This window comes from Erithacus rubecula (genome assembly GCF_903797595.1).
Source record: "Erithacus rubecula genome assembly, chromosome: 11".
In the NCBI taxonomy this organism is placed as follows: Eukaryota; Metazoa; Chordata; class Aves; order Passeriformes; family Muscicapidae; genus Erithacus; species Erithacus rubecula.
In genome coordinates, this window is record NC_136663.1 from 14256124 (window position 1) to 14278780 (window position 22657).

Below are 22657 nucleotides of genomic sequence, written 5' to 3' on the forward strand. Positions count from 1 at the left end.
GTGCTTTGAGCATTCACACCTCCAAAACTCAAGTTATACTCAACATCAGCGACTGAGCCCCCCAGACAGTTCATGCAAACCCTGCCACCTCGCGTGGCTCTGTCTGAGCAGATTACATGCAGAGATTAAGAACTGTCGCCAGTCTAAAAATAATGATCCTTATCTACGAAACAACACAGTCTGACTTCATCTCCTACCCACAGAAAAAAGAGAAACACTTCAAATGAACAGCCCAATCTTGCCAAGACACTTCCATATGTTGTTTTGGCCTCAGTTTGTTTTCCCTGCTGAGCTTTATGACAGAAAGTGGTCGGATGAGAAGGTGGCAACAGCATATAGCTGAGGTGACATCAACAAAGGGACAAAGCTGATTATAATCAAGTGAAGGCAAATTCCACCTGACTTCACTTGCTGGCTGCCTACCAGAAGGCATTTTTTTCCCTTCCAAAGAATAAAAATTATGTGTGGCACTCACTAGGCTAAGCCCCCTTCTGCTGTGGGGTCAGGTGATTGGGCTGTTCAAACTTTACTTAAATATAAGGAAGGCATTAGGACAACAAGAAAAGAAGTAACACTGGGGTCAAACTGTACCCTTGAGGTCAAGGTCAAGGTTCTTTTTTCTTATTTCATAATCTCAGAGCAAGCTGAAGAGCTGAATCACAAAAACTAAACATCAAGAGTAATAACAGGTACCTTTCAGACCCCTATAGTAAGTGTTAAGCTCTTCTTGGCTGCTTTTTACCACTCTACAATCACGCAGTATTTTGTTTTTACATGCTTAATTCTGTCCACATTGAATCCATTTGACATAAAATTCATGGTTGCACTCTACAAAACTGCCTTGGAGGTGTGTTTTTCAGGAGTGATGGAGAGGGCCATCCATTGCAAATTGCTGTGTGTGCACAAGAACAAAAGGAATTGTAAGGCAGACACCTGAAAGCCCAGCCAGTTCTGCCAGGTGAGAGCAAGCACAGGGCAGGAGAAGGTTACATAAAGGGCTCAACAGAGCAGTGTGGGCAAGTTGCAAAGAGCCAATGGGACAAATGGGGAATTCTGCTGGTGGCTGTCCTGAAAATGGGGCCTACAGCAACACATTCCTATAATACCCTGGGTAGAGAAAGGCATGAAAGAAGGTAATAAAAGCTTTGTTTTCAGCTTTTTTTTTTTTTTTTTTTTTAATAAAACTTTTAATCTCCTAAAATTCAGTAGGGTCTTTTTTATGTTTGGCCAGAATATCCACCACAGCTCAAAGAGCAGCAGGACAAACAGCTGGTAGCTGGGCAGCTGAACTCAAGCTTACACCAGCTATTGGTATATTCATGCTGATACCTGATGTTTATGGCACCTGCATAAGATAGACACATTTACAGCTCCAAAGACCATTCTACTCAATTGATTAGAATCTTTCCCAGTTTCTATGGAACCTAAATTTTCTCTAAAATAACATAATTTCATGAAAAGCAGAATCAAACAATATGATCATTCAACATATACTCATTACTCCTGTCATTTTTGAGATTTGCCTGCTGACTTATCCAAATCTGCTCCCCGTTTATTAAATGCTGGGGAAAAGTATTAATCTATTAATTGATAATGGCTATTTAAGGCAATGTTACCTGCTCATAAAACAGTACATTTGGGTGAGAAGCAAAAATTATTTATTTTGCATGTATAAGAGGTGAACAATTACAGAACTGAGCACAGGGATGTGTAACAACCATGCTAATCAGGCATATCAGGGTATGACTTGGAGAAGTTCTCTGGTGTAAAGCTCATAGAACTTAGGGACTTGGGCTAATCTCTAAATCATAGAGAAAATATGCAGGACTTAAAATTCATTACCTTATGTTCTGGATGAACCTCAATTACTGGTCAACAAGACATGCACAATATGAAAACAGATACACAAAAATATCAGCTGGTTTGATTTCAACATTAACTTTCCCAATATCTCATTTGTGTCAACACCCCTTTGAGCTGACACTTTGGAAAAACTCTTCCACAACTGTAATTATCAGCTACTCTTGCCATGCACGTGACATAAGCTAAAAGCAGGGTTTGGTACTTTCCATATTCACCTAAAAACCAAAGAAAAATGAAGGAAGTCCTCTGATGGGACTAGACTGCATTATCAGAGGTCACAGGATGGACCCGGGGACCAAGTGTGGACAGAGAAAACAGGTGGTAGGCAAGATACAGTTTGACTGTGACAGCTAAAATTTATTTTCACACTCGCACAGATTTCTTTTTTTGCAAAATGTTTGAGAATACTTTTACACAAACAGAAATACTCCACAATAATGTAAATGCTATAGGCACTTCATTACTACTGTTAACATATTTAACATTTGTTTTCAGTTTTAAAACAGACTTCATCTGGCATAACAACAATGAAGTGATACAGTGTAACAGCGACTCAGGATTTTTTATCTCAGTGTGTAATTAAACAAAAGCGACATTTAAAAACCAAAACATTTTAAAATCAAGATTACAATATTAAACAAAATCACAGAAACTCTGCAATATGCTTGATGACACAAAGATTAGAGCTACTTTATACAGTGAAGACAAATGTCTTTAAATATACTTAGAATTAGATAGAAATACAACTACTGAGAAACACATTATAGATGAAAATTTTGAAGTAAACAATGCATATTATATTGCTTCAATTTCACCCATGTTGATTAACCATTTTATTATGCCTGAATTTGTTACAGATTAAAAGCAATAATTCTACCTCTCCATTACATATATTTTAAAAATCCCACAGCATATGTTCAGATTCACAGTAGTTTGGATATTTAGAGAAAAGACAAAGTTAGAGGTGAGCACTTAAACAGCTGTAAGAAAAAATTCATAGAAGATGATATATTCAGGATTTCCACAAAAAATGAAAAAAATACTACCAAAACACTAGGACCAATAAAAATAAAGAAATTCCTACTAGCTGAATTTTCATGAAATCACAGTTTACCATTTTCCACTAGATTTAATTAGTGCCTCTTTTCCTTGGGTTATTTAAATTATCATTTTTGTTTGTTTCCTATATTAATCAGCTAACCAACAAGACTGTCTACACTTCTAGTTAACTGATATCAAATACATGTCTTTGTACCATGTTGCCATGATCACTAACAGAAATATAAATGTAAAAAAATATTAATGTAGTTAAATTTTAATGTTATGGTTGTAGAAATCATGTATAGAATATAATAGAACAGATTTGTAGATACAACAAAAGTCGTAAAGAATACCTAAAACAAGAAATGTTTAATACAGCATAATGGAAAAAGTACACAGCAAATGTTTTACACACTGTTCATTTTAGATTAAAAGCCAGAATAGTTTCTTAAAAAGCATACTGACTGTTTTTGCATACAGTAGTACTCAGGACACATTTTCTTTATCCTGACAATAAACTATGCAGTGCATCAGACCAGGTAAGGTGACTCTTTCAATTTAATTCATTTATCAATGGAAAAAGATTAAATGCTCTGTGTTTAGGGTATAATCTGCACCACTAAGTTTCCGTGCTCTGATACAGACAACACTTTAATCATCATAGCAGATACATTTATTGATGTAGTGTCTCCTGTTTCATTTGTGGAACCCCTGCAGTGAGCCTGACCAGGAATGCACTTTGTGCAGCCAGAGGTGTGCACCAAACCCACTCTGGTCCTGGAGCAGATGAACCAAGTGAGTCATGTCCTGACTGACATGTTCCATTCTGCATGAGCATAGGGCATAACACACACACCATTCCAACAAGTGCAACAGAAAGAAACCCTTCCAGTATTTATTTGCCTATTCTCTGGACTACCCAGTCCTGCTGGCAGAGAGGACAGCGATTATTCTGTTTCACCCACAAGGACATGCAGCAATTGTGGAAGGAATGATTGCATTCTCCCCAAACCACTGAAAGAGAAGAAAGAACATGTTCCAGTCACACTCAGCTGTTCAATCAACACCTACAGCAACATTCAAACTATCACTCTCAAGTATTTATAACCACTGGGATTTTTAGAGAGAAAGCAGGTCATCACTGATTTATCCACTGAGAATGGATTATTATGATCATCCTGATGACAGTCAATCCCATCATCAAGACTTTTACTTACTATTAAAAAAAGAAATGTATATATTCTCACCTTCTTGTGTAAAGTGACAGGATTTTGTGACTGTATAAACATATTTAGCTATTCTGCACAAGAAATAAGTGCAGCTATTAAATTTTTTCTGTTTATCTTCCCCAGTACCAAAATAAAGCCAATGCATTACTGACTCACTATCACACCAGAGCACATCACCAAATTCTCATATGAAATGCACTGTTTGAACTGAAATATATGATAACAAGGAGACACATGTGACACAGTATATAGTCTTAAAATGGGACTTTCCACCAGGAGTTATTCACAGGCTACAGTTGTTCCAACACTACAAAAATTGTTATCCGTTATCCATTTACTCCTGAATAATATTTTAAAATTTAGTTACTTTGGGTTTTTTCCATATTAGCTCACATTTTCCTCACAGGAGCACAAGGGTACCAATCAAAGGAGTGCTGTAAATTATACTTTTTCCTATCTATCTTAAATAGGATACTTAACAAGGCAATTAAGATATCTAGAACAGGAAACCCTATTCCCATTAAAACAATCATCAAAAACCCCCAGTGGGTTTTTTTGAGACAATACACTTCAAAACACAAAGCTCAGCAGCACGGAAAGGTTTAGCACTGTTTAAAAGTTGTCATAAAGGTTTAAAGCAAACTCTTTGAGATAGTTTTCACTATTTCCAATTTAAACAGTCAGAATTAAGACTTTCTTTTGCATACATTGGCACTAAAAGTATGATTATGCTTCAACTGAAGTGATTCTACTTTTGAAAATGAACAGTGAACAACCAAGCCATTGCCTCCATTATCTCTGAATTATGAGTGGGAAAAATACCCCTTTCTAACTCAGGCACACATTTATTTCAGAATAGAGGACTTTTATTTGTACTACCATTGTATTTTCTGGCACGCACCTCTGAAGAAAAAAGTAGTTTTTTCCTACCCGCTTAAAAAATGTACATTATGATCTCAAATATGCTCACAATGAAAGAAACCTAAACCTCTTAGTTGTGTATGTGTTGACAGGAAATTGAAAGCTGTTTAGTTTTACAGCACAGCTGACATGAAAACTGGTTTTTTTAGTGATCAAAAATAAAACATAAAAGTATTACTAATGTAAAAAGATGATACAATGTAGAACAAAACACCAGTTTACTTCTGAGCATTAATAAAATCAGTATTCCCTTCAAACCTTAAAATGCACCATACTGAGAGAAGCTTCAATTGAAAAACAAGCGAATGAAGTCACTACATACCAACACAATCTTCTTGTTTGTTTTCAGCTTGACATCTAAGACAGGCATCTAAAAGTAAACAAGAACAAACTCAATTTGATTCTCAGGATTCCATCTTAAGAATACGTTTGTCAGAGGAAAATATAAACTCTAATACAAATTTACAGAGGTAAAGATCTCAAGTTTTGATGTCAGGTTTAGCCTTCTAACATTAAATAGACCCCTTAAATTATAAAACTATAAAAATTACAATGAAATATATATCTGAAAGAGATCAGAAGGACTCTGAACCCTCCAGCATGTTTTGTTTATTTTCCATTGCTTTGGTATTTTCATAACTTTTGCTGAAAAAAAAGCCTTCTCCATTTTGTAGATATAAAAGCCTGCAGATTTGTGCCAAGGCACTCAGGCATATTAAGACCAGAGCAAGCACAAAGCCAAACCCTAATTACAGGACTTTGTTTTTCAGATGTCAGCATTTCCTTTTAAGGAAGTCATTCACAATTTTGAATTTTTAGGCTGTGCATCTCTCACAACTCCCACCACCTATTACTTTTTATAGTACCTTCCCTTAACAAGTACCTGCATCTAATTTTCACAGGAGTCACACACACAGATATAGTGGTACATTTGATAATATATGTTAATAAATACAGAACAATATCTGATTAAAAATATTTATCATCTATATGCACTCCAGTCTGTGGCTTTAGGATTTAATGGCAGGTCCAGGACTCAGACACAAGAGTGGCAACTTCCAAGCTTCCCACTGTGCCACACAACAAAGGGAAAAAAACACCTTTGCTTCTCCTTTGCCCCAACATGGGCAACAACAGACATGACTGTGCGTGCATCATGCACAAGAGAAAGTGTTCAGCCTTGATGGGAGTAAACACATCTTCATCTCCGCCAAAGAAGAGGAACTAGTTTGAACAAGAGTCCTGAAGGTTGGATCTGGCTTACAGGTCACTATTTGGATCATATTCTCCCAGAAGACAAGACCATCGTGTGCTACAGGAATTCAGATTTGAGTATTTTTGCTACCTCTGGATATGGCCACTACTTCTATTTTAGATTGATCTGCCTCCTTTTCTCAGGCAATAGACAACCAAGAGGAGAGAACTCTAAAACAGCTGTCCTTTCCTCATTCGGAAAAATGCAAAACTTTCCAGTTGTTTGTTTCTATGATTTGTATTTCAACAGCAGTTAAGGGCCCAGGTGCTGGGAAGATTCAGCTGAAGCGCTTCAATTTGTATCATGGTGTGTGGGAGCCCACTGATAAGGGATCACAGCAGAAAGGCACAATAAATCAGCTGTCCTGTCGAGCCCTGCAGCTGTAGCTTCAGACAGAAGCAGCAGAGAGAGTCAAGGACAGAAATCACTGCCACCACATCAAAGTAACCTGTCCCCACTCCTACATCATAACCCCAAGGAGGTCAGTCTGAAAGGCTAAGGACAGCAGAGGCAGTCCAGCTGCAAGCCTGTGCCTCCCAGCTAACACCTGCATTTTTGCCTCTTTCCCTTGCATAACTAAGACCACATTGGTCCAAGGAGTTAAACAGTAGAAAATGGAGCCAGCTAACACCTCCTTCCCTGCGAAAGTCAAGCAAACTAACTTTCAACAAGTGCCAGTCTCAGTCTGGCACTGCCTCCCACCTAAGGTTACTGCAGACGCAGTGGCTCTACAGGAGCCAGACCCACTCTGGCAGGGTCAACGCGGAATTGCTAAACTGAGGTCAGTAATGAGCAAGTTTCACATTCTAACAATACAGTTTGTTCCCAAAAAACGGTTACTAGATTTTTTCAGATTTATTTTTTTTGTTCAGTTTCAGATTAAAAGTACTCCCTTACTCCCTTGGTCTAACTATCAAAAAATATTACTTTTTTTTTTTTTAACTTTTCTAACAGCTCTGGGTAGAGATTTTAATTTAAGATTTTTTTTATAGTGTCCAGTAACAGGCTAGCTACAATGCAGACAAACACATTTTTAAAATTATAGTTTATTGCAAATGAAGCCAATTTCATATTTCCAGAGTGGTCTCTGTTTACCACAAAAAAGCAAATAATCTTCCAAACATGCTTATGTAAAAGCCATTCCCACCATTCCAGTCTTTTCCTCTAGTACACCCTTTTGCCTCCTCTGTTCCACAGAACAGCAAAAACATTTATGAGAAATGACAGAATTGTGTATTTTGTCTCACTTCTGTTAAACCAAATCCTGACTTCATTTTCAGTATTATGGTTCCTGGCCCTACAAAAGCAAGGTGCTCTGAAGGGAATCTTGGGATCTTGGGCCACTTGTCAAAAGTGTTGCACACCCAGCTGAGAGGATATTTACATCTAGGATGACTCAGCCCAATAGCAAAAATTGGAAATGTACAAACAGTAAAGGAGGAATTTAAACAGTTTTCGAAGAACCAAGGTAAGTATCATATTTAACAAAGATGTCAGAAAACACTAATATGCGTCAACAATGACGGTGCTTTCAAAGAGCATCTGGATTTCAAAACCAAGAAAATTAACCCCTTAATAGTCTTCTAAATATATATACGTGTGTAAAACTCCAACAGTAACCACGCTTGTGAAGTAGTGCCAGACACCCTGGCTTAACAGACTTGAAAAGTGAATTTATATGTGCACCCGTAACTGCTCCGTAAAAACCCCAACAAAGACCCTTAACAAAACCCACCCCATAAAGAGCAGCGCCACGCACGCAGCGCTGGGTTCAGCTGGGCTGTCAGTCAGTGCTGGCGGGGTTTGCCCTCAGAGGAAGGCGGCACTGCAGGGCACGGGCGGCTCGCCGGCAGCCGGGGGGCGCAGGGAGCAATGAGCGGGGCACAGGGAGCGGGGCGCAGGGAGCAGAGGGCAATGAGCGGGGAACAGGGAGCGGGGAGCGGGGCGCAGGGAGCGGGGCGCAATGAGCGGGGGGTAATGAGCGGGGCGCAATGAGCGCGGCGCAGGGAGCGCGGCGGAATGAGCGGGGCGCAATGAGCGCGGCACAGGCAGCGCGGCGCAGGGAGCGGGGCACAGGGAGCGCGGCCCGGCCACCCGGGGGCTCTCGCTGCCCGACGGGGCCGCGCGTGGGTTCGGGAGCGGGGCCGCCCAGCCCCCGCGGGGCCCTCCTCCTTCTCCTCCTCCTCCTCCTCCGGGAAGGCGCGGAGGAGGAAGCGGAGGCGGGAGGGATCAGCCCCCCCTCCTGCCGGAAACCGCGTCCCTGCCCTGCGCCCGCCGTGCCCAGGGCGGCGGGCACGGCCCCAGGCCCGGCTCCGCGGCCATGGCGGCCCGGCCGGCGCTTACCCATGACCTGCACCCGGCAAATGGCGCAGGTGTCGCACTCCACGTCCCAGCTCCACATGGCCACCGCGTTCCACTTCTTCAGCGAGAACATCTTGTCGGGTGCGCCCGTCTTGGAGCCCGCGGAGCCCGGCAGCGAGTGGGGGGCACCGGGCTCGTCCCCGTCCTCCACATCGGCCATGGCGGAGGGGCGGGGACGCGGCGGCCGCGCGGGCGGCAGCGCCCCCCTCCGGCGGCGGCAGCGAGCTCCACCCGCGGCGCGGCGGAAAGGCCGCGGGGTGCGGGCCTGAGGGCCACAGCCACCGCTTCTGCAGAGCTGTAAAGCAATTTTACCTTTCCGCAGGACACCGAGCCGGGCCAAAGGGGCATCGCTCAGGAAGGATGTGCTCCTCACACGCAGAGTCCAACGGAGTCTGGGCTGCCTTGGGTATGGGGAGACCGCCAGTCTTCCAGCTCTCAACACATTTCCTAAAACTGCTGACAGAATAAGCGAAACACTTCAGCGGTGGGGTGCACATTGGCCACCTTTGTGATAAAAGTAAAAAATACTAAAGATTTTATGTTTGTACATTACTCAGCTATTAATTCAGAAGCACCTTGAACACTATGAAACAACATGTGAATAAGGTGTTTTAGCTTGGCTGATTCACACTTCTCTCAGTCCACACTGTTCAATTTCCTTTCCCAGCTCCACTCTTTCAACTCATCAGTTTTTTCTGTCCATTTTAAAAACCATCATGGCACTTCTGAATTTAAATTACTGGGACCAGATGCAATCCAGAAAGTTTTAAATAAAAATTGCTTTTTGTAAAACCACGAAAATAAATTGTATACATACTATTCCTTTGATAATATATTGCATTTTATGCCCTTGGCATGGATTTTCAAAATTTGAATGTATCTGTTCCGAAAGTTAAAAAAAAAAAAAAAATCTGAGATTTAAGTACATTTAATTTCTGCTATGTAAAATGTCAACTACCTCTAAATAGAGATTAAAACAAAACCCCAACAAATCCTGTTTGAGTTTTGGGGTTTTTAAATTTATACAATTTGCCTTGTATCCCTAAGAGATGCAAGCCTTCAGTTCTAAGAGCAAACCATGACAGAGATTATAATTGTGTTTGAGTGCTGTCAAACCATCACACATGTGCTATACATGATGCAAAGTCAAATATAAACCCCTTAGACTTAGATTAGCAATGAAAGTAGAGCAAATATGATACAGGCACCTCTGACTCTGTCTTGAAGGTAATCCCAACCTAGTGATCCGGTGAAAATGATTTTTATTAAAAACAAATCTTTTACAAAAACGTCAGGTTTATGATAATGCAAAGAACAGTTATGTAAGTATGTGTTTATCTTGGCCAACTGATCCACGTGCTGGACTGTATTGTCCACTTACTGTTTGTTCTGTCAATAAATTAACATACATCAAAACACTCGAGGACTGTGTCAACTTATCTGCCAAAGAAAACAATTTGAGCATACTTCTCTTCCAAGACTATTTCTTAAACTCTGGTTATCTGTGTGTCTGTGCCAGTTTCCCAACAGGAAAATGCTACACGGGTCTATTAATGGCCAGTGGGGCTGCAAGGGAGGAGGACAGCACAGAGAGCAGCACAGAGAGCAGTGCTGCATGAGCACCCCTCCACCTGTGACAAACCCACCTGCAGCAGCTTCTAAGGGCTTACTGAAGCTGCCAGATGCAATTGCCAAAATGGAAATTAGATTCCAATGCTGATAGGTAGAGTTTTTGTGAAACAGAAGCATGTATAGCAGGCATGCAGAAATATAAAGGAAAGCACAACAGGAATTAGGGAAATGGTGTATTAGTGGAATAAAGTGCATGCCTTTGCACTGGAAGGATCTTGCTGGATGGGAAGAAATCACACAAATATACTGTTGCACAGTATAGCAAAGGGATCCTGATAGTTCTGTAGGTGTACGTGATTGGGCATGAGCTGCATGAAAGTCCAGGAACGAGCTCAAAGACAGAAATAGCAATAATTCCAATTCTTAAATGCATTGTGCTTTACTCTTCAAGTGAAGTGAATGAACATTCATGACACATAATGCACAGAAGGGAAATCCTTACAGAAGTTATTAAAAAACCCTCGCTCAGGTAATGCTAACATTTTAAAGAGCCAGGCCTTACAGTAAACACACAGCTTCTCAGGTTTGTCGTAATTTATTTCTGAGTTATTCTCAAGCAATGTTACAAAACATTTTAATGTCTTAATAAGAAAATAAAATTTAAATAAAAATACATTCAACAATACATCATCATAACATTAAAACTTTTACAATCCTAACAGAACTAATTACTGAATAACATCACTTTTCTAGACTAATCAAAATGAAGGCAACTTTTGTTATTAATCATACTACTTGTACCTAATTAAATTCTAGAACATCTACTGCACTTTAAAACATTATAAAATGAGAAATCAAATCTTAATGGTCACAAATATTCAATGGCTGTCTGGGGTTTTTTTTTAATATTTCAGTACCAAAGCAAAAAAAAAAAAAAAGTGCATATTATAAAACCCCAACATTGCAAGAGTATACCACTCAATTTTTCATAAATTTGACTTTGAAAACCAGAGAAAATGGCTCCAAGGAAGAGGGTTTGCCACATTGTTAATTCATATACAACAGAACCTAATTCTAACACTCAACCACATTCAACTTTGTTTAATGGCAGCTTTTGATTAATGGCAATTAATCTTTACCTTGGCAAAACACATTTATTGGCATTGCTGCATTTTCCTTCAGTTTTAAGTGTTGGCAAATAAAAGTCCTGTTGAGCACATCAAATGTGTAAAAAAGGAAAAGGCAAAACCAGCTGAGGTGATTAAATGATTGTGATGTTGCAGATCCTAGTACTGAATCCAGGATATTCTAATATATCTTGGTATAAAACTAAACTAATTTTAACAAGTTACATTCATTCCAAAGAAATTTCAATCCTGTCTTGCCACCTTGCTTCCATTATGGAAAGCCTTCTTACAACAGTATAACAAATGTGTGGTAATTTTAACAGCTTACTGTTTTTCAAGCATTGTGGATTTCTAACTTACATTCCTAATTAACTTGGCCAAATTGTGATTGGAAAAACAAAACAAAACCAGAACTAAAAAAGCACCCAGCAAAACAACAAAAGACCCCACAGAAAACACTTTAAAAATAGAAGTACCACATACAACTTTTATTAAAAATAATATTTCAAGGAGTACCATTGTATTTAATACTGATGAAGCAAAGTTGCCACAGTAATACCTTTGCTTCTTCCTGGTTATATACATATACTTTTTCTCAGCAGAAAACTAACTTCTCAGACGAAGTGAGCAAAAATTAATCTTACTGAAGTCAGGAATGCCAGTTTAAAATTGTGTTAAGTGGCAAATACAAATCCATGTAACTAAAGATACAAAAATATTCACTGAAGCATTGCTTAAAGACAAAACAATGTTGATCATTCAACTGATCATAACAAGCAGATACTACAAAGTATCTAAAAATAATCTGGGATAGTCCAGATATCTAAAGTGCTTTGAGTGATTATAATAGAGATTATTTATTAGATTTGTAGTCAAAAGTTGAGCTGGACGTAGTTATTACTTTTTATAAAAACAAGAAATTAAATCATACATGAGATGATGTTAATTGATCAGTACTTAACCACAATCTGTTCACACTTAAATTTTTCTATGTGTAGGCAAATCTATTTAACAAGAATGTTACTACCCTGCATTTCTTTTTAGATTAAGAAAAAACATGTACCCTAAAAAATGCTAAAGAAAATAGATAGTGGTCTAATGTCACTCCATATATTACTCCAAATGTAAACAAGAGGTACAATGTAAGTTCCCTGATTTCTTCTTTAGTACTTAATAACACAACTAACACTGGTGTCTGCTGTCGAGATTATTTGCAGCATACTACATGGTTCTATAGAACTTCAACTGTAGATAAATCAAGTTTTGACAACATCTAATACAAGGAAAAAATAAGTCAAATGTATTGAGTGTGAAGCTTCAGATCTTTTCCACGTCGTAAGATCTCGGGATTTCTGTTTTGAGATCTGTATCAGCAGGGCAGGCACTCATGGTAAACTTTGTTTGCAGTGTATGTACTGAGATTTAATCCAACCAACAAATGCAGTGTGGATTTTCTTCTGTAAAAAAGCTTATTTGTCTAGAAAGTTCTTTCCAGTAAGACAATAATGGCAAAACAACATTCAGATTTATTCACATCTTTTACTTCAAGAACCTGGAACTTCAAGTTCTTCAGCAAAATGAGAATAAATCTTAAAGACTAGATTTTCAAGAAGGTATTTTTCTATTAAATATTAAATAGATTGTCAACACAACTAGCGTTTATGTTCATTCTTAAATACTTCGCAAAAATGCATACAATGAATTAAAAAAAGAAAACAAACAAAAAACCAAAACACTCTAGAACATTTCCAGTTTCTTTTTTCATCCAAGTGGGCCAGTTTGTTTTGGTTAGGAAACTTTTCCAACAATTGGGTTTTCTCTGCAAAAAATCAAAATATTATGTGTGAATACTTCTAAGATTAACATTTGCTTTTTAGTTCTCATCATGCAATTTTAATTTATCAAGCAAAATACAGTTTTATCATTGTGAAACTTAGTGATTTGCAAAAACCTTATTTACTTTCATTTCTAAATCACAGTCTATTTTTCTGAACAACTCAGGTCAAACACTAACCTCTGCAAACTAAATCAGGGTTTGAACTTTTTTTCCTGGTGAATTAATCCTAAATCTAAAAACTTGCTGGTAGTGTGCTAGGGGCATAAGCAGGACTGAAGAGAATTAAAGAATGTTCTCTGGAACAAGAACATACTCCAAAGAACAGGCTATTTTTGCCTTCACAAGAAATAATATTTATCATCGAGTATGGCAAGTGAAATGCAAACAATAATTATACTACCTGAAAGATATGTTTCTGCAGTAAAATTTTGACAGTTTCATATAATTTTATACTTCAATTATTTAACCAAAATTTTGAAAAAAAATATTAGAAAATATATTCTATATATTAGTAGCTAGGCATACTGTTACGAATAAATTGTGTGTGCTGTTCAAATGTTAAGCTGCAAGGAAAAAAGAGTCTCTGGACCCACTCATAGGAATCTCAACAGGAACAGATGAATCTACACCAGAAGAACTTGGATCTTCAATAACTGGTAAAAAGATGCACTACTACAAATTATGTACCTTATTCTCTCCACATCTGTCTTGTCTAACTTTACCTTTACCTCCATTTTCTCTGGCCTCGTTCCATGATTTATTTTTTTTCAAAATACACATTTATCAATGTCAAAGTTACATAAGATACTTACTCACTACCATATTTGGCACTAGATGATCTCTTCTTCTGGTATTTTTCATGTGATTCATTCAGCTTTTCCACTATATCTATTATCTGCTGGAGTGTATGAAAAGTGGCTACAGAATCTTCAATGGTGAAATTAGAATAATCATCTGGTTCTTTCCGAGGACCTTGATAGACTGCTATACTTCCACAAGCCTCTAAGAAAACAACCACAATCATCCAATTTAGAATTTCAACAATTAAAAAAACAAATCTAACTCCTGTGCAAATGGTAACTCCAAAGTTCTGAAATGTAAAGTTACTCTGGCTTATACATAAAACGGACTAACATAAAAGCAGGAGGCAGTATCAAACATATGCACTTACAATTCTATAGCTTATTCTCTGCTAGCTGTGTTCAGCATCTTAAGCATCCAGCTCTCTTCACATTAAGAGAAGTTCAGTGCTTTCTTGCAGCAAAAGTACATCTAACAGACTTCATCATGTAATCAGGAAAGGCACAGCAAAGGCAGAAAATCAATCACCTATAGTTGCAGCCTCTCTGTTTAAATTATTAAAACTACTACATATATGGAAAGTCAATTAGAATAATGCCTGATATCTATTGTAAAGAAATGCATGAAGAACATCAGACACCAGGGCACTGAGAAGATAAAAATTCAGTCTCTCTCTCTGCTTTCTATTATTTCCAGGTGAATCGTTAAATTTAGTTAATTGTTCAAAATTATGTTCTTGGCCTAGAGAATTAGAACTGAATATCAGTGTAATTCATCTTAATTATCATTTGAGTACCTTCCAACTTCTGTAGTTTAGACCTGTTGATAGTGAAAAGTGAGTAAATTCTTTCTGTCTCTCTGTCTCCATCAATCTCAATTTGAGTATCAGCAGGAACATCTCTAAAAGGTGAACAAAGAGACAGGCAATCAGTATCAGTAATTCTTGAAAGCAAGTAAAAACTGATTCTTTTTCAATATATATAGCCTTTTAATATGTTTATCACTCAGACAGCGTCACAAAATTTAGTATGTAGTTTATCTAACCTACTCAGTTAAGGATAAGCTTTTAAGATGTTATTATTTTTTTCTGACATACCTACAAAACCCAAATGATTCATCAGAATCTACATCCAAGATTATTTAGTTGACTTTCTTAGGGTACTCTTTTAAAATATGTGAAGTTCAAATAAAATAGTGGTTGTATAAAACAAGTCATTAAGGAGAGAAGACTTCCAGGCTGAACTTTCTGCAACAAGTATTTTAATTATTTCATACAGATGATCTCAGTGTGTCATATTTCTGCATTCAGCCTGGCATCTGAATTCATTTATTAGTCAGCATGAAGAAATCTCAGCCACTGGATATTTGTGATTTCCATGCTGAGCTGGTTACCTCCACAGGGTGGCACACAAAGAAATAACTTGGTGCCTTACCACTGTGGCAGGTTTTTGTGGCATCACTGGCTGAAGGGGCAGGGAAAGCCTTGTTTCCCTTTGTCCAAAGTGAGTGCCTCCCCTGGCCCGGACTCACGCGGTGCAGCGCGCGCAGCCCTCGGTGCTCTCTGCCGTGGCCTTGCAGCACAGCCAGTTCCCGTTCAGGAAAGCAGAGGGGTGGTAAAAGCTCAGCCTCTTCTGGTTGCACCTTGTTACCCGGCAAAGAGCCTCTATCCACTCACTGGCTTCTACACAGTTATTTGCTTGGATATACAGTGGTTTTTCCCCATGAAGTACTTGAAACATCTGTAGAAGAAACACATTATACTGCTGAGTAAAAAAATCCAGTTACTGAGCAACTTCAGATATGCCAAAATAGATTTCAGTGCTCAGGCAATTCCACAAACTCGAATTAAGACAAAGTGAGACAGGGAGAACAGCAGACTTTCCACTTCTTTCAGTTACACAGAGGAGACAAGCCCCACCAGATCAGCTCCCTGTGTTCTGTCTACGCTACTTCCTCATCTAAGAAAAAACCCTTATGGATTAGAACAGGATGCATCTTCTATCCTCTTCATCCACACATCTTTAAGTGTAACCCCAGATTTCACAAAGCATGACCTTCATGCTTCATATCCTGACATAACAGAAGATTCCCAGAAGTCTCTCCTTTAGCCATCACTGCCCTTAGTGACAGCAGTTCTTTTATCAGTGCCTCAGATGTTTGGATTGACGTAAGAACAGAAATAACCAATGTGTTCAGGGCCAGAATGGGGCCATAAGCACAGACAACTGTCTTAGCTGATGAAGGGATTGAAAGAAGTTCTCACCAAAAAGAATAAATACAAATTTGGTAATAATACATTTCTAGTAGTACATAATATAATTTCAAGTGCTTTGTAATAAGGTCATATAGCTTTAACCTTCATTCCAGAAATTTGGCAAAGGAGGCAAAGTTAAAATCAGTCAGAAAACTTGGTGCAGATAGCCAAATTTCCAGGTTAATTTTCCTGTTGAGAGTACTCGGAGATACTGCATACAGCTTGTTACTCCTGATCCATAAAAGACTTTTTGCTGAAGTATTTAGTAATGGGGTTTCATTAACTCTGTAAGCTAATGACAATATTATATTTAAAGAACATATCAAGAATTACATATAAACTATCTTTTGACCCACATTTTTCTTGTTGAAGGAGCTCTCATCAAGTTTCTCCACTGCAAGGATGTTTTTGATTGGAATAGTGAAAATTGGTTCTTTATCTGTAAAAAATTGTAAACAGAGGAGTGAAGCAATCTTTTAGAACTGTTTTATAATTTCAGGGCACTGACATTGCAGTTGAGGCTCTAAAAATATGCATTTTTATTATTGAAGATAGGCAAGAATCAGACAGAAACCTCTGTTAATCAAGGCAAAAATAACTAAAATATATCATAGGTATTTAAGGAAAAGAAAAAAATTATGCACTTTTAAAAGCAGAAAAAAGCTACAAACACGTAGACAATACTGAAAAATAGAAATATTTGTAAAATAAACATTATTTACCTTGCTGTTTGTGGTATGTGAATTCTCTACTCGTTAGACAGAACCATCGCTTCTTGAAATTCTTTTTACCAATCCGAGTCCTTCCCTGAGCTCTTTTGTACATTTCTCTGTAAAGACAGAATCAAATCAAATGCAACCATTTATTGAGATAAATTATTGTTCATCATGTAGCCATATAAAAACCAACTCCATTGCACATTTAAAAAAGCCTACTACTCATTCACAACAGATCCTCAAGATTACCTCCCAATATGGTGATTGTGTATAGGGTTCCAAAAACAGGAAAGGAGTTTGAAAAACACACAGTCCAGACCAGTGCTTGCAGCAGTAAATTTGGAGGGGACACATAACTTATTCAGATCAAGAATTCCAAATTTTCACAAAAGGAAATAAGGTGTATCTAACTACAAGACTCTCTCTTTCCTGCCACTTTCTCCATGTCATTGTACTTGGCCTTACCTGGATCAGAAACTGACTATCAATGAAATGACACTGGACATGGCTCAATAGCAAGGGCAGGAAAACTGCATTTAGAACACTAAGTGTACTCATTGCTAACTTTTTCTTTTATTTTGAACAACAGCCATCAACTTATTACTATAACCAAGTGCTGATCCACTACCATCTCCTCCTTAATTTCTGTTCAGTATCTTAGTGAGAGATATGTTTCTTCCTTGTTTGAAATTCGGATGCCTTTTTCACAGAAAAATGTTTTCTTCTTATAAACCTGCTTCTCAAATAAATTACAGTATATTTTCCCCATGAATGTTGTTCAAATCAACCTTTTCTTGATCAGCATCAAGCAAAAGACAGTTCATTTCTTAGGAAGAGTAACTTTCACTTCAATCTATATAATAGCATTTATCACTAAATGTTAAATATTTCAGTTACAGGGTAGTTTTCTATCTAACTTTAAAGGTAGAACATTAAGCTGGCTAGGCTTATACAGGAGGTAGAAAAATTCCAGGTTAATAATGTTCTTTTAAAATACATTTTCACAATCCTCAAAAACCATCACAGAGCACACACTGAACTGTGACAGTAAAGCAGACAGTCTTTAATAGATTTTCAGCTGCTTTTAATTACTTTTTAAAGTATTGAAAAGATGAGTTATGAAAGTTTGCAGCTGTTCTTTTAAACTAATTCTACACTCTAAGAATTGTCTCAATTACAAATACAGTAATTTCTACAGTATATCAGAAATTTCAATAAGCATTAATCTGAGTCTGGCATTAATGAAAAAAGATTGAAGTCAATTCTGGTATGGACAACATAAATTGAAGATGTATTCACCCTTCTTTTAGATGTACTGGCTCGCTTACACCACTGGGCTCTTTACTCTCAGTAGAGGAAACATCATCCAGGAACTAAAGGAAAAAAAACCACAGGGAATATAAATATACAATATTCAGAAACAAAATCCCCAAAAGCTATTTTGAAAATAAAAATGTACAGTTTCTCCTTGAACATAACAGTTATTTAATGCAACAGATGAAAACATATGGCAGGGCCTTGGAACAACATAACAAGGGATGTGCAGAAGTCACACAAGCTTTATTTAATGAGTTCCTAAACAGCAAAGCCAATAAAATCTCTTTCAAAAACTGTACACTTTACTTTTTAAACTAAATGAGCTTACTATGTGTAACTCTTGTGTATTTGACTGTATTGGTTTTGCTATTTTGTTTGATGGTTTGAGAGTTTTTTTGTCTGAAACAGACCATAACTTTTCTTTTTGTCTCTAGTGGAAAACTGAACAGCAACACAACCTTTTAATAATGAAGATTGATCAGATAGACATAAACAATAAAAAAATATACAGTTGAAAGGTACCTTTTTAACAGATTCAGTAAATGTGTCTTCTTGAAATGTTTTGAAAAACTCACACATAAATGTCTCCTTGAAACTTGACTGAAAGTAAAAGTATATTGATGTAAATAAACTTTCATATGAACTTTCAATAAACAGAATGTTTGAAAGGAAAAATAATTTTAACAGCCTTACAAGTTTGGTTTTGTTCAAACTTCCCCAGCTCCCCAAAGTCTGGATGGCTTTTGATATAAGAGTTAATGTTCTAGAAGTCTGTGCATCCTAAAACAACAAAACAAAATATAGAAGACATTTTTTTCACAGATCCAGGTAAAACTGCTGAAAAAATTAAAATGTAAAAAAAAGTTATTACACCATGTAGTAAATTTGGTACATCTTAATTCCTTTTCTTCCACCCCCCCCCAAAAAAAAGCATATGAAATATTATATAGTTTATTAGCTACTGCATAATGTTTCATATTTTAGTCACTACGACTAGAATTTAATATTAGTACTGGGGAAATATTTTTACCTATAAAGCATCTGAAACCCTTGAATCCTGTTCAAGGCCTCCAAAAGTGCCTCCAATATTCCCTTTTAGATGTTTAACCCTCAAGTGTTAAAATTCTGTAATTTTTTTTTTTACTTAAACAACTGGATAATGGCAAAAAAATGAATTTAAGTAAGTGCATGTTTTTCATCTAAGCAGATAAGATAAGGTAATAATGATAACATGTGGAGCAGCAGATTTCATAAATTTTCTGTATTTAATGTGAAAAATAATAGAATTTTTTTAATCTTGATATTCCTTGATATTGTAATGTATATCTACTTGACAAATGAAAATGGAAAATCTGTCAACCCATTGCAACTGGTGGAGTCCAGGATAAATACACCAACCAATTACTGGAGAACACTACAACCTCTGCTAAAGACCCAAATAGCAATAAATGTCTGGATATTTAACTTCCTTGGTGGAAAGAACCAAGGCAGTTTATGGCTATACCTTAAAGGACCCTCAGTCATGTTGCTATTTCACCCAAGAAGCACATTCCCAAAAAAAGCACAGCATCTTTAATATTGAAAGCTTTTCCACATCATTTGATAACTTCCCATAAAGACTGAAATATCTGGTGCTTAAAGAATTGCAAATATCTTATTTCCCTTGGAAACTGAACCTACAGACATTTAGTTATCTTATTTCCCAGTTACTGAAAGCAACTTATGCCTTCCCACAGCAAAGATCTGACGGTATGAATAGAACAGAACAAAGCTTCACATGACTTACTGGATGGTGAGGTCGTAAATGAAAAGTATGAGGTGAGACTACGGCTACAGCAAAGAAACGAAGAAACACAAAGCTGCTCACTGCAGAATACTGTACATGAGGGTCATCTGCAGAGAAAAACCATGAAATGTAACATGCACTGAACTTAACAGGAAATCATGAAGACAGTTAACATAAAAATCCTTAAAAAGATAACATCAGAGGAGACATCTATATTTTAAGATAGAATAGAAAAATCAATGAAGTGCATGAAATGAGAAAGGTGGTCATGGTAAGAAATGTTCTCCTTATAGTGGAGTGTTTATTGCTTATTTATCTGAAAAGAAGTTCCCATACAAATGGGTCATCAGCTCCACTGGAAGGATGAGATGATTGCAAGCATTTACATACACAGTTGATTAGGTCTGGCCTGGCTGGATGCTGCACCCAGAGATAAAACACTGCAGCAGCTGCCTCTGAACTCTGGGGCTATTGGATTTATTCACCTGGAAAGCTACTCACTGACAACTCAAATACATTAATTCTGCATGACAAATACAGTCAACACATAGGAACAAATATAACTGCAATTCTGAGTTGCATCATAAACCCATGCTGTTATATAATTTTGATTATGCAAATGAGATTTTTCCCATTAAATATTTTGGATATATTTACTTTTATACTGGGAAATACAGTGAGATCACATTCTTACTCTAACAACCACTTCAATATGTTCTAGTAAGTCAGCTTTTCTGAAAGGCCTGTCTAAACTAGATCAATTTATGGCACAGTTTCAGTGATAAACATGAATCAGAGAAATGTTCCACATTATGAGGAATATATTCTTCACCTGTAGCTTATTACAGGACATTTCAGATTTTAGTTGACTGAACTATGAGTATTTCAGACCCACTACATTACTCCTATATTAAAACCATTCTGAAAGAATAAAGCTATTCTAATACTGGTGATATTTACAAATCCATTAAATAATTTTTATTAGCCACCTTTCTCAAAACTACCCCTAACTAATTCAGCTATAGCACTACTAAAGCTAACTTCACAGAAGTTATGAATACGCTGGTCATCAGAGTGATAGTTCATGTAAAGATGCAAATGCCAAATTGATTTTTCAAGTTCACATCTTCTTTCTTTTGAAGCAATAAACAAAACAGCTGTGACAAATTTTAAGTATCTTTCAAATAAATCACTTCCTGTATTGCTTGTGCTTTTCTTCTATCATCTCGTACTTTTTTTTGATGATTTTTCATTTGCTGCTGTCTTGCAGTTTCTGACTTGCTATATACTTTTGTACCAGAAAACAAAAAATGCCTCTTGATTGACCACTAAGTTTCACTATGACTTGCAGCCTGACAGAAAAACAAATGCCTGGCTGCCAATGTTCAGGGCACAGCTCTGGACAAGAATTTTAACAATCCCCATAAGGCAATTGCAGAAGTTTTCAGTCTGAACACTACTTTCAGAAGTTTTTAGAGAACACTTACTTGGAAATCTTTTGGCAGCCAGATGCCTCAAAGAATAAAAAACATCACACATTAAGGTAGGACAACTTATACTCGAGCGCACTATTTCACGGAACACTTTGTCCACGTAATAGCGAAGATTTTCCTGCAATTATGAAAAAAGGTATTTTTTCAGACCATGAACATTCACATTTTCCTTTTTTTTCCATCTCAGCACAATCATAACACTGACTAATCAACACTGAATTTTAGTACAGTGCATATTTTAAAAGTCTTATAATGTTTATATGGCATTACTACTATAAAAAGGTAGTTTAATGATATTTATTAAAGTATATAAGCATTGTTTAGCAATATAAACTACCTATCAATACCTGGTTTTGTAATTTGACAACAAGGAAGGAGCATTGTCTATGTATATCAAGTGAATGTTAACTTTATTGCAGCAACTACTACCTTAAACATCAGCATACTCTGGTCAGAGGGAAGCAGCCAGCAAAACTTCAATGAAAAATGCCAGAGCAGCTCTAATTAGATACATCATAATCTAGATGCTGAGTACAGGACATCAGAAATCAAAACACCCAAAACACTGAAAAGAATGACTCATCTTTAGCTTCTCCTCTGTCCATTTTCCACTGACTTTTTCATTGCTGTGTTCAAAAAGAGGGGTAATAAAATACAGCTTTTTCTTTGTTTACTCTGAAAACAGTTACATTGCTACTATGAATTACTCATTTTCCATTAAAAAGACCTGCTTTTAAAAATGCTTTTCTTTCAGATTTTGAGACCAGTTGGGAAACTCACCATATTAATTTCCACGTTATCCCCTTCTTTTAATTTGATGGGATCTATTTCACAGGGTTTAGGAGACTCACATATCTGAAACAAACAAGCAAAACTATAGGAGTTCAATTTTTCAGACAGAAAGTATGGAAATGCACCCATTTAAAACCAGGTTCTTAGATTTAGGAATAAAATTGTAAATAGGTCCTAACCATCCCTAACAACAAACAATGATCATTCTCACTTTTGTTTGTGCCTTTTCAAATGGATTGATTACATAAAGCATCACGTGGGCAAATTCTGCAATGTGTTGGAGGCTGGAACA

At 37.1% G+C, this 22657-nt stretch overlaps 2 protein-coding genes across 3 annotated transcripts in view; both read right to left on the reverse strand.

The window, feature by feature from the left end:
- Positions 1 to 3772: 3772 nt before the first annotated feature.
- Positions 3773 to 8884, reverse strand: RNF7 (ring finger protein 7). Of its 2 annotated transcripts, none has more exons than XM_079315343.1 (3): positions 8653 to 8884; positions 5377 to 5424; positions 3773 to 3918 (listed from the first exon to the last, which is right to left on the reverse strand). In XM_079315343.1, the coding sequence occupies exons 1-3, from the start codon at positions 8828 to 8830 to the stop codon at positions 3800 to 3802; spliced, it is 345 nt and encodes a 114-aa protein (XP_079171469.1). In that variant the 5' UTR covers positions 8831 to 8884; the 3' UTR covers positions 3773 to 3799. The 2 variants fall into 2 exon arrangements, with proteins under 2 accessions (XP_079171469.1, XP_079171470.1); XM_079315344.1 differs by having other exon boundaries at positions 8660 to 8875.
- A 2944-nt stretch (positions 8885 to 11828) lies between these two features.
- The window catches only part of RASA2 (RAS p21 protein activator 2), a 43785-nt gene continuing 32956 nt past the window's right edge, over positions 11829 to 22657 (reverse strand). The window contains exons 13-24 of the mRNA XM_079315655.1: positions 22354 to 22428; positions 21568 to 21691; positions 20081 to 20187; positions 18988 to 19074; positions 18817 to 18894; positions 18277 to 18350; positions 16984 to 17090; positions 16618 to 16700; positions 15538 to 15746; positions 14804 to 14907; positions 14019 to 14208; positions 11829 to 13188 (exon numbers count right to left, since the gene is read on the reverse strand). Of these exons, the coding sequence (XP_079171781.1) occupies positions 13158 to 13188; positions 14019 to 14208; positions 14804 to 14907; positions 15538 to 15746; positions 16618 to 16700; positions 16984 to 17090; positions 18277 to 18350; positions 18817 to 18894; positions 18988 to 19074; positions 20081 to 20187; positions 21568 to 21691; positions 22354 to 22428 (1269 nt within the window). The 3' untranslated portion in view covers positions 11829 to 13157. The remainder of the gene's footprint in view (positions 13189 to 14018; positions 14209 to 14803; positions 14908 to 15537; positions 15747 to 16617; positions 16701 to 16983; positions 17091 to 18276; positions 18351 to 18816; positions 18895 to 18987; positions 19075 to 20080; positions 20188 to 21567; positions 21692 to 22353; positions 22429 to 22657) is intronic.